Source organism: Papio anubis, chromosome 8 (assembly GCF_008728515.1).
Source record: "Papio anubis isolate 15944 chromosome 8, Panubis1.0, whole genome shotgun sequence".
Classification (NCBI taxonomy): domain Eukaryota; kingdom Metazoa; phylum Chordata; class Mammalia; order Primates; family Cercopithecidae; genus Papio; species Papio anubis.
In genome coordinates, this window is record NC_044983.1 from 129,795,107 (window position 1) to 129,811,822 (window position 16,716).

At 42.9% G+C, this 16,716-nt stretch overlaps 1 protein-coding gene across 5 annotated transcripts in view; it reads right to left on the reverse strand.

Annotated features, from left to right (window-relative positions):
- The window catches only part of ZFAT (zinc finger and AT-hook domain containing), a 232,251-nt gene that overhangs the window by 32,021 nt on the left and 183,514 nt on the right, over positions 1 to 16,716 (reverse strand). For 3 of the 5 annotated variants that reach the window (XM_017962334.3, XM_021942678.2, XM_021942679.2), the window contains 3 exons: positions 11,513 to 11,631; positions 2,940 to 3,066; positions 48 to 178 (listed from right to left, as the gene is read on the reverse strand). In XM_017962334.3, the coding sequence (XP_017817823.1) occupies positions 48 to 178; positions 2,940 to 3,066; positions 11,513 to 11,631 (377 nt within the window). Of the gene's footprint in view, positions 1 to 47; positions 179 to 2,939; positions 3,067 to 11,512; positions 11,632 to 16,716 lie in introns of those variants that run through there. The other 2 variants (XM_021942682.2, XM_021942680.1) reach the window with 2 other exon arrangements.

The following is a 16,716-nucleotide window of genomic DNA, read 5'->3' on the forward strand; positions in this document are numbered from 1 at the left end:
CTGACTGTGAGACACACAGGGATGAATACTCACAGGAGGGTCCCTACCTGTTTAACCACAGTCACCGTCCCTGGTGCCATGGCAACCACCGAGGCAAGGGCAGTGGCGTCGTGGGTCTCAGCGCCCAGCTCAATGATCTGCTGCAGGATGTTCACGGCTGTGGGGTCCAGTCGGTCACCTTAAGAGGAAGAAGCAAAGAGGACAGCATTCAGGCCACTGGTGCTGAAGGACATGGAATGCAAAACCAGCCCGTCTGTTCCCTCGGGTGATGCCTTCTCCACAGGATGCATGGGCTCTCTGTAATCGCTCATTTTGACAACAGAAATAATCTGTGTGGTGCTTTATAGCTTACAAAGCATTTTCTATAAGAATATCTCAAAACCCTAAGCAACCCTGTGAGGATGGGACATTGAGATGTTATTTGCATTTTGTAGGATCCTCATTTGGGTCACTGAGTCAGTTACACCACAAAGCCAGAACTCGAACCCATGTGCTCTGAGTCCTAACATGCGGACATGTGGCTGCCCTCGAAGCTGAACTCCTGAGAAGTGCCAGCCAGCCCGTTCAGCTGCACACTCAATGAAAGTGTGTGCCAAGAAATTCCACAAGTTATGGGCAAAACATCCAAGGATGTCTCAATTATTCAACCAGTGGGCTTTAGAACTCCAAACCAACTGAAGCTGGGGGTTCTATTTTAACCATCTCTAAAGACGGGATTCTGCATCATCAGGGCAGCTATTTAGTATCCCTGCCTGCTCCCACCATCTGCCAGGCCATCTGCAACCGTCCTGAGCATACCCTGACCCTGATCATTAATTTACTAAAAGAGAAATGACTGCTTGATCTCCACCTTAGCATAATATTTTGCAGGCTCTGCCAACATTTTCATCCTCATGGGCAGCTTTTTGTGGGCCGTGTTCCAATGTGAGTCAATCAATAAGAGATAAGAGAAGGGGAACTCAACGTGTCTCATGCAGAAGGTAGGACAAGCCGGTGGCTGAGGCAGTGGCCAGCTTATATTCACAATGCATCGCCTGGTACTCCCCAAACACATGTCCCTTAAGGGAAATGGTGCAAATGTACCTTGCAGCCAACCACTCTGAACATGCAAGGACAAAAACATTTACCTGTGCAACTTACTGAGGCGAGGTTCTAATTCCGCATCCACAGACTCCCTCAATGACCATTTATCAAACCCTAGGAACTATTGCTCCTGATAAGAATAAAGACAAAGTCCTACCCCTTCCCCCTCACCCCCCAACACCTCCCAGGGCACACAGGCTCCTAAGCCAGACTGTAAGCAAATCCTTACAGAACCTGGCAGGTCCCATGTCAGGAGTGCAATTAGGAAACAGTGCAGAAAAGGGGGGTGTTCTCAGGAGGTGACCTGCAGTCTGAGTACTGCAGATGAGGATGAGTTTGGCAGAAAAAGGCTGTGAGGGAGAAGAAACCAGGCCATACCCCAGGGAGCACTGGAGTGTGTGTCCCTTCTGAGAGCTGCAGATCTGGCTAAGGGCAGCACAGCCCAGGGGTTGGGTGGCAAGAGACAGTGACACGGCCAGGCAGGAGCCAGAGAAGCTGAACCTGGCCTTTTCAGCTGCAAAGTTAAGAGCTATGAAGAGACATTGGAGGGCCTTAGAAGATGTGAGAGAGTGAATGAGTCTAAGCATCAGCCTGTGTGGGTGTTGGGGGGTGTGTGTGTGCATATGTGCTGTGTGTGTGCTCATAGGGGATGAAGACAGACGGGCTGCATCTTGCAGGTCCTGAGCAATCACTGATGTCACTGGATCATGGAAGGAAACTCAAGTCCTGAAGGAAACTCAAGTTCTGACAGGACCTCAGCGCGGAGAGCCATGTTTAACAGCCTGGGCCTCGACTCTCCTGTCTGCAGAAGTGGAGGCGCTGCCTCCCGAATTCCCTGCAGCTCAGCAGGCAGTGAACACAGCCCTGCCAATTAGTCTTCCCTAAACCAACTGGCCCACAGGAGTTTTCTGTGCAGCTTCCTTACAATCTGGAGTTTGGGGGTTTAAGAACTGGAGAAAAATGGTGTCTTCCTAACTCCTATTTCCTATCACCATTGCATTTCACCTAATGCTTCCTCTTTAACCCAACCTGCTTGACCTCTGCCCTTGTACAGGGCTGTGGTATGAAACATTAGCTTGTGTTTTGTTCATCTTTTAAAAACAGCATCAAGAAAAACTGTTTTCTAAGCATAATGCCCCAACTGCCACTAGGCTGGTACAGTGGCTTGTTTTTTTTTTAGAACTGATCTAACATTTGAAAATCATGACATTTCATATAAAAATCCTGACTGCGCCTTTTGGGAAGGACTTGGAGAATGAGTGACCTGGCCTTGCAGGTCTGCAAAGTGAACTCCCACACGCCAGAGTCTCTGCCACTCTCTACCACCCACTGAGCCCACACCACCTCCTGCCACTGCCTGCCTGGCCCCTGTAGGCCCTGGAGGAGATGTCCCTGAGGAATCACGGAATGGGACGATGCCATGACAAGAAGTTAGGAGACCCAGATTCCAGGATGAGCTCCAACATCCTAAAGTGGGTGACCTTCAGCCAACCGCTAACAACCATGAACTATTAGCCAACCATTAACAATGAAAAGCAACCTTCCGCATCCGTGAAGTGAGAATAATCAGATCTCCTCCCCTCACAAGGCTGTTCTGAGAATTAAATGTGATAAGATGCGGGGGAATCTTGCAGTCCTGTTGTAAGGCCTCCCCTCTGCTTTGGCTTTCTTCTAGAGCATTTCTGGAGGCAGAGATCTCTGGTGCCTGACAACCGCGCTGCTTCTGCAGTCTGAACGCTGGGTCAGGGATTCGGAAGTAGATCACCTGATGGACATCATTCATCTGCAAATGCATCCATTCAGCATGTCTAAGAAAGACAGTTCTGAGATGGCAAAGGAAGAGCAGGTGTCCTCACCACTCTCAGAGGTGTATCTCAGGTCCTGGAGCGCGGCCACTGCTGCCTGTGTCCCTTGAGCATCTTCTTCGGCCTCTGTGATGTGGAGATACTGGGTGGAGGGCTCCTCAGGAGCTTCTGTTGCTGTCTAAATAAAAACATAATATCTAAGTCATCTCCTAAAAGATCGACTGTTGCCCAGAAGTTCCAAGAATATGTATTAAGATAGAACAAATACATATAAGAAAGCAATACATTGCAACATCTCGTTTACCTGGCACCCCTGAGGAACCAGCTGCTCCCATAAATACACTTCCCAAAGAGAAAAATTCTCTGTGAGGATCAAGACCTTTAAAAACCGGCTTTGGTAAAAAGCCCCTGCTGTACATTTTTGTGGTGGGAAACAGAGTTTATGTATGCTGTTCACAATTAGAGACTTGACCAGCTCAGATATTCTTGCATACGCTTTTCTAACGGCTCCTCTGTCTCCTCCTGCTGCTACCAACACTACCTCTGATCTGTGCCTTACCCTGGGGATTGGGTGCCATATGGCCAACGGAGGAAGGGGCATAGCCACGGGGCAGCTGAGGGTGGAAGGGGTAGGGCGGGTGATTATACAGAGGAAGGGGCACAGCCACAGGGCAGCTGATGGTGGAAGGGAGAGAACCAGTGATTACACAGCACATGGAGAGCGCAGGTCCTGGCAGAGTAAGAGTTCAGCAAATCTTAGCTATTTGTGCCATTGTTTTTTTTTTTTTTTTTTTTTTTTTGAGGTGGAGTCTCGCTCTGTCACCCAGGCTGGAGTGCAGTGGCGTGATCTCGGCTCACTGCAAGCTCCACCTCCTGAGTTCAAGCGATTCTCCTGCCTTAGCCTCCCGAGTAGCTGGGATTACAGGCGTGCACCACCACACCCAGCTAATTTTTGTATTTTTGTAGAGACAGGGTTTCACCATGTTGGCCAGGATGGTCTCCATCTCCTGACCTTGTGATCCACCTGCCTCAGCCTCCCAAAGTGTGAGCCACCACGCCCAGCCACGCCATTCTTATTCGTACATGAAGGTGTAAGAAACAAAACTGACTACAAGAATTATATTTGCACAAAACCAGGACTTGTGAGGGTAGGAGGAGTTAAAGTGGCATTCACAGGTACCTCGTGCCTCAAAGAGAGAAGAGGTGGAACAGAATTTTTATAGAACTAGATGTTAATAATTATCTCTTTCTGGAAGGGATGGAAAGTTCAAGCAAAACTATAAGGATGGATGCACGAATGTCACCAATCAAGAAGAACAAAAAGAAGGACTTCAGACAAAATGTACAGGAGTCAAGTTATGCTCTATAAGCACATACCAGTAAATGACACAGAGGTTCAGAATAGCATATAGTATTTCTTCACAGCCAACCGGCCAAGTCCGTTTAGGTGTTTCCATCCTGACATACGGTAGACACCCCAAAAATATTCAATCAATGCATAAATGAACAAAAAGAATATTTTGTTCTCAGTACCATGAGGCAACAGATTAGCCGTCAGCAGATCCAGGCAATGCCTGAGCCTGTGAAAGGACAGGACGCAGCCTGAAAAGTTTCTCCTCATTCTGGGGAAAGCATGTCATAATTGCTGTCAGGAAGGGTGGTACTTGCTGCAAGGCATTCCTGGGAGCCAGGTGACATGCACATTGCTGGAAGAGGAGGCTTGTTACTCCACTGGTGACCCCTGCATGGCAGCTTCCTGGCCGCTCACCATCTCATGGAGATGAGTATGGAGTCAACTACCTGGCTTTATGTCAACTATTTCTGTTGTGTTCATGGCTCTGCATAAGATGCTAGCATCTGCTGGAAGCGAGGCCTTCAGTGGAGATAGGGCATCACTGCATGCATTTATAAAAGCACCGACTGACAAGATGGATTGAGTTTTACATCGGTAATTGACATTCAAGTGTCTATTTTGTTAATGAAGAGTAAATTCTTCCAGTATGTATTAATACTTGAAACACTAGGTGATTAATTGTTTTTGCATAGATGAAGATGTAACAGTGATCATCATCAACATCTGCAATAATCATAGCAGCTGCCATTTTCTGAGGGCCTCCAGGGGACTCATTCAGGCCACAGCATTTTGCACATGGTTTCTCTCAGTGCTTCTGAGCTCTCAGGGATTATTAGCCTACTGTACAGACGAGAACACTAAGCCATGAGGGTTAAACAATGGCTCAAGGGCAAGTAGTTTACAGGTGACAGAGGATTCAAAGTTAAGTCTGTCAGACTCCAAAACTCTTTTTAAAAGAATTTTTATAAAAAAAAAAATTAAACACACAAAAGCAGAGAGACAGGTCTAATAAACCTCCATGCATCCACTAACCAATTTCAGCAATTATCAATCATGGCAAGTCTTTCCTTTTTTAATTATAAGTTCTGGGGTACATGTGCAGAACATGCAGGTTTGTTACATAGGTATACGTGTGCCATGGTGGTTTGTTGCACCCATCAACTCATCATCTACATTAGGTATTTCTCCTAATGCTGTCCCTCCCCTAGCCCCCTACCCCCAACAGGCCCTGGTGTGTGATGTTCCCCTCCCTGTGTCCATGTGTTCCCATTGTTCAACTCCCATTTATGAGTGAGAACATGTGGTGTTTGGTTTTCTGTTCCTGTGTTAATTTGCTGAGAATGATGGTTTTCAGCTTCATCCATGTCCCTGCAAAGGATATGAACTCATCCTTTTTTATGGCTGCATAGCATTCATGGTGCATACATACCGCATTTTCTTTATCCAGTCTATCATTGATGGGCATTTGGATTGGTTCTAAGTCTTTGCTATTGTGAATAGTGCTGCCATAAACATACGTGTGTGCATGTGTCTTTACGTACAATTATTTATAATCCTTTGGGTATATGCCCAGTAATGGGATTGCTGGGTCAAATGGTATTTCTGGTTCTGGATCCTTGAGGAATCACCTCACTGTCTTCCACAATGGGTAAACTAATTTACACTCCCATCGACAGTGTAAAAACATTCCTATTTCTCCACATCCTCTCCACCATCTGTTGTTTCCTGACGTTTTAATGATCACCATGCTAACTGGCGTGAGATGGTATCTCATTGTGGTTTTGATTTGCTTTTCTCTAATGACCACTGATGATGAGCTTTTTCTCATATGTTTGTTAGCCACATAAATGTCTTCTTTTGAGAAGTATGTGTTCATATCCTTTGCCTACTTTTTGATGGGGTTGTTTTTTTTCTTGTAAATTTGTTTAAGTTCCTTGTAGATTCTGGATATTAGCCTTTTGTCAGATGGATAGATGGCAAAAATTTTCTCCCATTCTGTAGGTTGAATCATGGCCAGACTTTCTTGGACTATGTTCCCACATACTCCATGCCCTGCTCTGGGATTATTCTGAAGCAAATCCTGAAATAATTATTTCCCCTATAAATATTTCATACTGTATCTCTAAAAAATAAAACTCATCCAAAAAAGAACTACAATGCTCCTGTCGCACTCAAAAACTTTACAATAAATCCTTAATATCATCAAAGGTCTAGACAATGTTTAAATTTCCCCAATTACCTCATTTTTTAGGTTTGTTTAAATCAAATCTAAATGAGGTTCACACACTAGAACTGATTAATGTGTCTCATAAGACTTAAAACCCATATGCTCTTCCTCCATTTCTGGCTTTTCTCCCCTTGTAGTTATTTGTTGAAGACAGCAGGGGTTTTGCCTTACAGAGCTGTCAGCAATCTAAGTTTCGCTGATTGTATCACCATGGAATTGACCAATGTTCCTCCATCCATGGTGTTTTCTGTAAATTGGTCATTGGATATAAATACAAATGTTTAAGTAGATTCAGGTTGCCTTTTTGTCAAGAATGCTGCATGGGTGATATTGGGCAGTTCTTTCAGGAGACATGCTTTGGATGGTGGTCTCTTTTATGTAAGGTCAGCAGTAACTGATGATCATTGTTAAACCCATGACACCACTAGAAGGCTGCAACATGGTGATATTCTTATTTTTCATGGGTTAGTTGAAATATTTCAAAAGAAAAAACTTCCCCTCATCAAATGTTTGGTTATGTTTACACAGGGTTTTGTTTTGTTTTGTTCTGTTTTGTTTTGTTTTTAAAGGTAGAATAGAGCTGGGTATGGTCGCTCATGCTTGTATTCCCAGCATTTTGGGAAGTCAGGGTGGGAAGATCACTTGAGGCCAGGAGTTTGAGACCAGCCTAGGCAACAAAGAGAAATCCTGTCCCTATTTAAAGCTTTTTTCAAAAAATTAGCCAGGCATAGTGGTGCTTGCCTATAGTCCTATCTACTTGAAAGATAGTAGAAAGGACTATCTACTGTCTCCTGAGGTAAGAAAATTGCTTGAGCCCAGGAGTTCGAGGTTGCAGTGAGCTATGAAGGGAGGCTCCAAGGCATGCCAACCTGGGTAGCTAGACCCTATCTCTCAAAAAAATTAAAAAATAAAGATAGAACAATTACTTGATTCTTGGTCTTAATTTACCGATTTTCAAAAATAAAGAGTTGATTCTCCAACATTCTACAAAAATGACTAAGTTGTTTTTTCCAAATATCATTATAAACTTACAGAATTAAACATATTTTATGTGTTTCACTGTCATTATTAAACACTAGTAACAGCCTTAGAATCACAAGATCATCCCTACCACCAACAATAGAATACTTGAAAACTGCAGTGTGTGCAGTCTGTTTTGCCCTTAGGTTACATCCCCATCAAACAACTGTTTTGAAATCTCTTGAAATTGTTCCTCTCCATGTAGTTAGGTCACCAATTTGATATACAGTTAGAATCATTTATTTCATTTTACTCACAATGTTAAAGACTTGCTTTTTAAGTTAAATTTTGTTTTTGTTATTATATAAAATACTTTTATAATATTTTATATAATCAGAGTCAAAGCTACACAGCAGGGTATTTTGAGAAATTTAGCTTCTCCCCGTCCCTTCCATCTTGCTCTCTGCCTCCTTTCCCTACATATAATGACCCCATTTCTTATTTTTTGTAACTACTTTACTTTGAAATAATTTTAGACTTACACAAGAGTTCCAAAGATGTAAAGAGCTGCAACAGAGTTCCTGGAGACCCTTTACCCAGCCTCCCCTAAGCTTGACATCTTTCGTAATCATGGCGCAATGATCAAAAAAAGAAATTAACATTGGGACACTATTACTAATTAAACAACTGGCTTTCTCCAGATTCCTCCGGTTTTCTCATTAATGTCCTTTCTCTGTTCCAGGATCTAATCGTGCATCCCACAGCACATTTAGCCATCATGCTTCCATTGTCTCCTCCTGGCTGTGAAAGTTCTCACTTTCCTTATCTTTCATGACCCTGACACTTCTGAGGAGTACAGATGAGGTATTTGACCACACATATCATTTGGATTTGTCCAATGGTTTCTGATAATTAGACTGAGGTCGAAGATTTTAGTTAAGAATACCATGAGATGAAGTGTCTTCTCATCTGATCACATCATAACAGCATGCTTCATTACTGATGTCAGCGTGCCTCACTACTGATGACGCCAACCTCTATTGCTTGTGAAGGTGGTGCCTCCACTGTAAAGCTTCTATTTTTGCCTTTTGTAATTAATAAATATTTTGAAGGAGATATCCAGAGTTTATGTGAGTATCTCATTTCTCCTTAAACTTTTGCCTACTAACCTAGCACTCATTAATGGATCTCACCTGCTAGGATTGTTACTGCAGTATTCTAATAGTAATTTTCTATTTCCCTCATTCCTTCTACATTTATTAATCATTATTTTGGGGGGGAAATACATAGTTCCTTCTCCCACATTTACTTATTCAATCATTTATTTATGTCAGGATGGACACATAGTGTCCCAGTGAAACTTTGGGATGGTTTCCAAACAGTGGGATTATTGAGTTAATGGATAAATAAATGCGTATGTAATTTTGTTACATATTGCTATTCCCTTCATCGGGTTGGGCCATTTTGCATTCCCACCAGCAACGTATGAGAGCAGATTTCCCCACAGCCTTTCCAGCAGAGATAATGTCAAACTTTTGGATCTCTGTCAAGCTAGTAGGTGAGAAATTCCATCTCGGGCTAATTTTAATGAAAATTTATTTCCTTACATGTGAGGCTGATCATGTTCTCAGTTATTCAAGGTTATTTACATTTCCTTTTCCCTGAACCTTTCTTATCTCTTGTCCATTTTTCTAATGGGTTGATCTTTCTCATCACTATTTTTTATAGGCCTTTGATAAAGATATTAATTTTTTCTATGTGACAAAAAATATTTTTATCATTTATCTTTTTACTTATGAGCTCTTTTCCATAAGACTTTTAAAGTTTTTCTATGCAGTCAATTTTTTTAAAGTATTTTTCCTTACTGAGTCTGGATTTTGAATTATAGTTACAAAAGGTCTTCACACTCTCAGTTTATAGATGAATTCACTTATGTTTTCTTCTAGTATTTGTAAAATATTATTGTTTCTACATTTAAATATCTGATCCTTTTGAAATTTGTCTCATATAACTTTATATGTTATAATAAACAGATTCAATTTTATCTTTTTTCAGATAGCTATTTAGTTATCCTATGTCACTTATCAAAAAGCCCACCTTTCTCTTACCAACTTGAGACACCATCTTTATCATATACTAAATTTCCATGTCATTGAGTCTATTCTAAATTTTCTGTTCTATTCCATTAGACCATCTATTCATGCACACTGTCTTATTTAGAGAGATTTCATAATATGTTTTAATATTTGGTAGGATTCTCCTCTTATGGTTGTTATTCCCAAGGGTTTCCCTAGCTAATTCTACTTATTCTTCCAAATGAACTTTAGAAATCAACTTGATTAGCTCCAGAAAAAAATCTAATGGTATTTAGATTACATGTAATATGCAATAGATCATATCACATTGATAAATTATTGTATAAATTACCTTCAGAGGAATTAACATCTTTATGATATTGAGTATTCCCATAAATTTGCTCAACTCTAGGTTTATATCTCTTTCAAGAGTGTTTTATAGTTTCCCATATTTACACTTTGGGCATTTTTAAAGGTTTATGCCTAGATTTATCTTGGTTTTGTTTCCTGTATCAAATGGGGGTTTTATTTCCATTGTAACTGATTTTATGTATGTATGTATGTGTGCATATATTGGCATATACATATTCTTATATTTACACATATGTGTATACACATTCATATGTGCAGGTGTACATGTATCTACAACTAACTGTTGTATGTTGACTTTTAGTCTCCTTTTTGTTTGTATTAGCTTTTCATTCATTCTTTTGGATTTTCTGAAAATATCATCATCTTATATGCATAGAGAGATACTTTTATTTCTTTCCTTCCAGTTCTAGGTCTCCATATGCTTTGCCTGGTCTAGCCACACTGACTGATGCCTCCACGTGCTGTTAAAGAACAGCAGAGCCACTGGGCACTCTTGTCTGCTTCTGACTTCAGTGGAAACACTCTAGTGTTTCCCAATGAAGTAAGATGCTGGTGTTTGGGTGACACACATTTTTTTTTTTCAACTTAAGGATGTATCCATCAAATTTTATTTACTCTTTTTCATCAGTGAACACTGAATTTTGTCAAATGCCTTTTCTGCATCTATGAAGGTGACTGTTTCATATTATAATGGATGTTAACATGTTACCTTTCCATGAGACCACTTGTCCCTTGCATTCCAGAATAATCCCCACAATATCATGATGTATTATTTTTTTCATATGTTGTGGATTCTGTTTAAAAAACCATCTCCTAACCATTGGATGCTCTGTAAAGTCCTTAGATAAAGTGAGGGTGATTTTTACCCCCAGGAAATGCTGAACATTGGCAATGTCTGGAGACATTTTTCAGTATCTCAACAGGGGATGGGGTTGGGGAGATGATGCTACTATTAACTAGTGGGAAGAGGCCAGAAATGCAGCTAAACAGCCTGCAAGGCACAGGACAGCCTTCCACAACAAAGGATTGTCCAGATCAAAATGTCAACAGCACGCTGAGTCTGAGAAACCCTGCCTTAGGTATCTGCAATTAGTCCATGGTGGTGATACCTAGTATCTGAAAAGAGAGATGGTTATTGGCTCTTATAATGAAGGTGTGTTTTCAGCAGATGAATGGTTCCAACGCCTAAGGAAAAAAAACAAAACAAAACCAAAAAAGCAGCTGGGACCATGAGATCTCCACAGAAGGAGAGCAGCGCCTAGAATCCGGAAATGGAGCCTTGTCCAATTCTCTCAATAAGGATGGCAATACAATAGAATCCTTGCCTTCCACTCTTTCAGATGCAACATCTGAAACTCTGGATTTGTGAATAACATAAGTAAAAGTGTCAAGGTTAATACAAACTTTCAAAAAAGAGTTTAAATTAAACCCAGAACAAGAATTCATAGGCTTGGCCCAGATCTTACCCAGTTATACCCCTCAGACACGAGACATAATTTGAAAATGTTTCAGAAGTTTCCCAACCAGAAAATCTAATGTTCTGAGGAATGACTGTCCGTGCCCAGTATTTGGGCTGGCCTAGCTTGTCATTTGTGTTTAGAAATGTCAAGATTAATACCACACTTAAAAAAATTACCTCCCACTTGGGGTCTCCATCAATTTCCACCACCTTCAAGCCATGTTTGTTCTTCAAGTGCCTATTGAACTCCCATTTGGTGCCATACACAAAGCTGCAAACGGGACACTTCAAACCACCTGAAAGCACAGACAGACGTTAAAAAAAAATGTGTTCGTAATACATAAAAATGCAACAGTTCCTCCTTCTATTCAAATGCCTCAAATCTAGTAAGTATTATTTTGTCTCCAGCACTTATATTCAATTCAAGCTTATCGTAGTATTGAACACAATAGCAACAGTGTATGTTTTTCAAGGCAGAGATTTTAAAACTTAACGTACTTTTTTTATTTGTTAAATAAGCTTTTGCAGAAAGCCCAATATGTGCCCAACAGTTTAAATGCCAGAGAGAACTAAGATAACTAACATAATTCCCTTGGCCAGTGAGTAAGTGGCTTAAATCATTCTTTCATTTTTTTTTTCACTTGTAAATAACACATAATTTAGAAAACAAGAACAACGGAAAGGGAGTGTCTGCTTTTCTTAATCTCTTTTGTCCCAAAACACTAAGACCAGGAGCCAGAGAATTCTCAGTCTCCTTCACGTCAGAAGCTAAGTCACCGGCATCAATTCCCATGCGAATTTCCCAGTAAAGAACAAATTTAAAAGCTGGTCACACCCTGAAATGTCATTATTTATTGAACTGATTAAATTTTACACATGGTCCAGGAAGTGTTTAGATGCTTTAATTAAGAGAATGTACAACTCTAGGTTTTAAAAAAAAACCCAAAACTGGAGAGTCACACAAAAGAATATCTTTCTACAATTATATTAGAAGCAGCAACTAAATTGCAGCCTAGACAAAAGTCTCTTTGAACAGATTGTGCCTTCAGAAGCAAATTCCAGCCTCGGGAGACTAAGGGTAGTGCTGATGCCAGGCCTCTAGTCTACTGGCCTGAGCTAGGCTGACTGCTGGCACCACCGGGCCACCACCCTGAGCTGGGCCAGGGGAATGAGCCCTCTCACCAACATCCCCAACACCACAGCTGCCTGGAACTGTGGGCTACCCGATTCCAGCAGTCATTCCCTAGTCGCAAACTCTGGCCTCCCGTCCTTCTCTGCCATGTCTTCTCTATGGTCCGCATGGTCTCTCCTCTATGCCAGTGCTTCTGCAGCATCCCGGAATCTCAGACCTCCTGGCCAACAAAATCCCCAACATGCACCTTGTCAGACAGTGCGCTGCTTCCCTCTCTTTCTTTGACCACACTCTCCTCTAAGGCCTCTCAGATGGAGGCTGCTCATGCTCTTGAGCCCCAGGTAAGGAGGATGCCAAGCCTGGGCAGGGCAGCAACGCCACCTCCATGGTAGAACAGGGGCATTTCCCCATCCTGTCCCTGCTACCCACAGTGCCAGACCCATCAGACAATTTGGCACCTGGCCCTCTCCACTTAGATACTGCAATATCCATTGACTTCAAGGCCAAGAACCTTCCCTACCATTTCACAATCTGTGGAGTTTCACTCAGTCATGCATATGATTATTCAGCACCACCCACAGGGCTAAATCCAAGCATCCCACTCTGACGACTACCGGCCCTCTGGTCCTCTCTTACTTTCACTATCATTATTCTTCGATTTCGGGAGGAGCTTCAGTTTGGATCCCCTCCCATTTTCTCTCAACCTACCCCTAACTCTGCTCCCCTCTCCAGAGCACACTCTAGAGCCCAAAACTTACAACTTTTATTGGCAAAGCCCTCCACATCCTCAGCCATTTCTCTTTCTCTCAAACCTGCCTGGCAAATCCACAGTCCGGCATTGATCCAAGCCCCAGCCCTCCCTGCTCTGATCCTGGGATGCTGAGGCAAATCACAAAGCCATATGTATTCTTATGGCCACACTTCCAACCTCAAGTATTTCCCTAGTCAACTCTGTTCAATTATCCAGAAGAAGAACTGCAATTCTCCATCCATCACATTAAGTCCCCTACATTATTGTTGACTTCCTCTTTCAATCTCATCCTCAGTTCTGGTTTCCTGCTTCATAATGAGAATATCAGGTAAGAACTTTCCAGACCTTCTTGTACTATACATTTCTGTCCCTCTGCACCTGCCTATGTCTGGCCTGATGCCAGTTGTGGGTGAGAGTTCCCCTCTGCCTTCCAAGACCCCTTTCTCCTCCTTCTAGAGCACTGATCCTCAGCCCTGTTAGACTCAATGCCCCTTTCTACAACAAGCAGTTTAAGATTCCTCAATCATCCTGAAGTTTTTTCAAAGCCCCTCAAGTTCTGAAATCCTGCATGGGTGCAAGTACCACTCCACTGAACACTCTGTTCCTCCAGCCTCCACACCTTTCTGCTTTCCCTGTCCCATGGCTGGGTGGCTGCACCCTCCTACTCTGTCCCGTGTCCCCTAGGCTGGGTATCCAGATATCCTTCAGGCTCTTCCTCCTGCCCAGGGCATATATTATCCACAAACTAATGACTTTCCTATTTGTAGCTCCAGCCCAGACTCCTGTCCCGAACTCCAGCCTGGGATGCCTCCCCACAGGTAGAGAGGACTGTGCATCCCAGTGCCTCCCACACCTCCTGGCCTGGCCACTGCAGGCTTCTGCACAGATGGGAGCAACCATCTCCTAAGTGCTCTCTCAGCAGCTATTGTCTGTCCTCCACTGCTGGTCCACTTCCTACCCAGCACACAACATGGTCTTTGGAAAACACAGACTAGATCACAGCCTTAGAGGTACAAACCCTTCCAATGGTCTTCTGTCTCACCTACAATAAAATCCTGACTCCTCCCTGTGGCTTGCGAGTCCCACCTCCCTCCCTCTCTTCCTCATTCTCTTCCTTCTCTGTCTTTTGCACTGACCAAGTTCATTCCCTTCCTGGGACACCTGCTGTGCCTCCTGGTTCACAAACTCTTCCCCAAGATCTCCATTTGACCTTCTCCTCCTCTTTAAGCACCACCTCTTCAGAAAGGCCCTCCTGGGACTCCTAGCGAAAGCAGCCCCACCAAACACACAGAGCCATCAGTAGGATTTCCCTACTGCCATCAAATTGTCAGTCTGACATTGTATTATTATCTTTCCTACACGTCTTCATTGTCCTTCCTCCCTTCTAAAGTGGCACCTTCCTAGAGCGGGAACTTTAGGGGCATCATCCACTTATTCGCTGTTCAAGCCGTAGCACCCGGCATCTAGCTTCTCCTCAATCACTCTGTCTTGCATCACTGACTCTGGGTCTTGGCAAATCCTCTTCTTTCTTTAGCTCCATCTCCAACCATCCCCCTGCTCTCCTTGGACTTCTGCACCTCCCCTCTGTACACATCTGTCCCCTCACCAAGTAAGTGTGTTTGGTGTTATCCGGGGGCCTGCCTCGGTGCTATCGTATCTTCCCCTTTCCTTCACAGCTACGATTCTGTGGAGTCTCCACTTCCAAGAACTCACCAGAAAGAGGTGCCGTTAGTGATGCCTGGGGTGGACAACAGGCTGGGATGCAAGTGGTGGAGGACAGCATTCACGTCTCCTCCATCTTTCAAATTTTATTCCATGGGAGAGTAACTGCCCTATTCAAAATAATTACTGAAATTAAGATTATAAATCTAGACTAGAAAAATAATATGAAGTAATTGCTTCCCTGTCTCTCTTCATTACTTAGTCCAGTGGTTCTAAACTATAGGCAATCTTCCTCCCAGACAGGCAATGTATGGAGGAACTTTTGGTTGTCACAACTGGGGGGTGCCTAAGGCATCCAGTGGGTAGAGGCCAGGGATGCTGCTAAATACCCTACAACACACAGAACAGCCCCCAAAACAAACACTGGCCTGGCCCCAGTTGTGAGCAGTACTGACGTTGAGAAGCCCTGCCTCACACCATAGCATGCTGCTTCCTGCACTCAGTTCTCTCCTGTCATTGCACATGTCAAGATCAGTTAACGTCCTCATTGGTTAATCCAATGAATACTCTTCACTCTTTATCTTACCACTAGTACCATCACCAATACTACTAATAACAATAACAACAAACGTCTTCCACTAACTGGGCAGTTACCACACATCAGGCACCTCATACATCAAGTCATGGTTTCTTCCCAATAGCCCAATGACACAGGCATGCTTAGCTTGATTTATACAGAGGCTTGGGATGGTGAAGTAACCCTTCTGAGGTCACACTGCAAAGCTAAGAACTGAATCTAAGTCTAACACACATCCTTAACCCCAGGCTTTGCTACTGTCCAGTGTGACTTCTGTGCATTATATGGCGATGCTGATCACATTCTCCAGTCAAGATCTAGTCTTTTGGGGTTTCTATGACACCACTCACTCCTGGTTCTTCTACTAAGCACCTCTCCAACTCAAATCCCTGTACAGCCTCCTCATCCTCTGTGTGGAGTCCTAAAGCCTCACAAACAGTCCCCTCTATATGTCTGATATGCAGGTCCTGTGATGTCCCAAAGTATCCCACCTCCCCAATATACATGTGAGCTGAACAAACCACTAAGATGCTCTTACTTAGGCAACAAAAGAGCTGAGCTGACCACTGAGTGTATCTCCGGCTACCATGTTTATGTATTGCTCATTAGGGTACTCGGGAAGAAATGGAGGAATTCTGTCCTGATATCAAGGTTGTGTGGACAAATTATACCAGATAAACCTCACAGGAATGTGGTCCACATTTAATCATCTCCCAGATGCAGTCTGGATGTGCTCAATCTCCAAATCAATTCCATGTCAGTGGAATCAAGAGAGAGCACTGTTCTATTATTAGGGTTTCTGTTCTACCAGCTGAGGTCGTGGGTGATTTTCCAAACAGTCACTAGTACAGAGGCCAACCTGCCAGCCACTATGCAGCCCCAGCACCTCCGCCCACTATTTCCCGACCCCAACCCTGGTAGAGGCGGAGGGCACCGAGGCAGAAGGCACCCACTGTCAGCAGAAAGACTGGCAACAAACACCAAATTCTTAAATTCTAGAACATTCTGCAGAAAAGACAGCTCAGATGGATGTTTATTTTCTGAAACTCAAACATACTGTGCTCTTTTTTCACACAAAAACAAACGAGCTTCTTTCTTGCCCAGAGGATAATTAAACTTCATTTTTAACTTCCTTGGTTATCGCTTTTTAAAATCACATAAAATCGTGTCTTTTCCTTCAATCATCTTTTAAAAACCTCTAAGGTATGAGGACCTCTACTTTTTTTTTTTTTTTTTTTTTGCTAAACTGATGCTGCTTC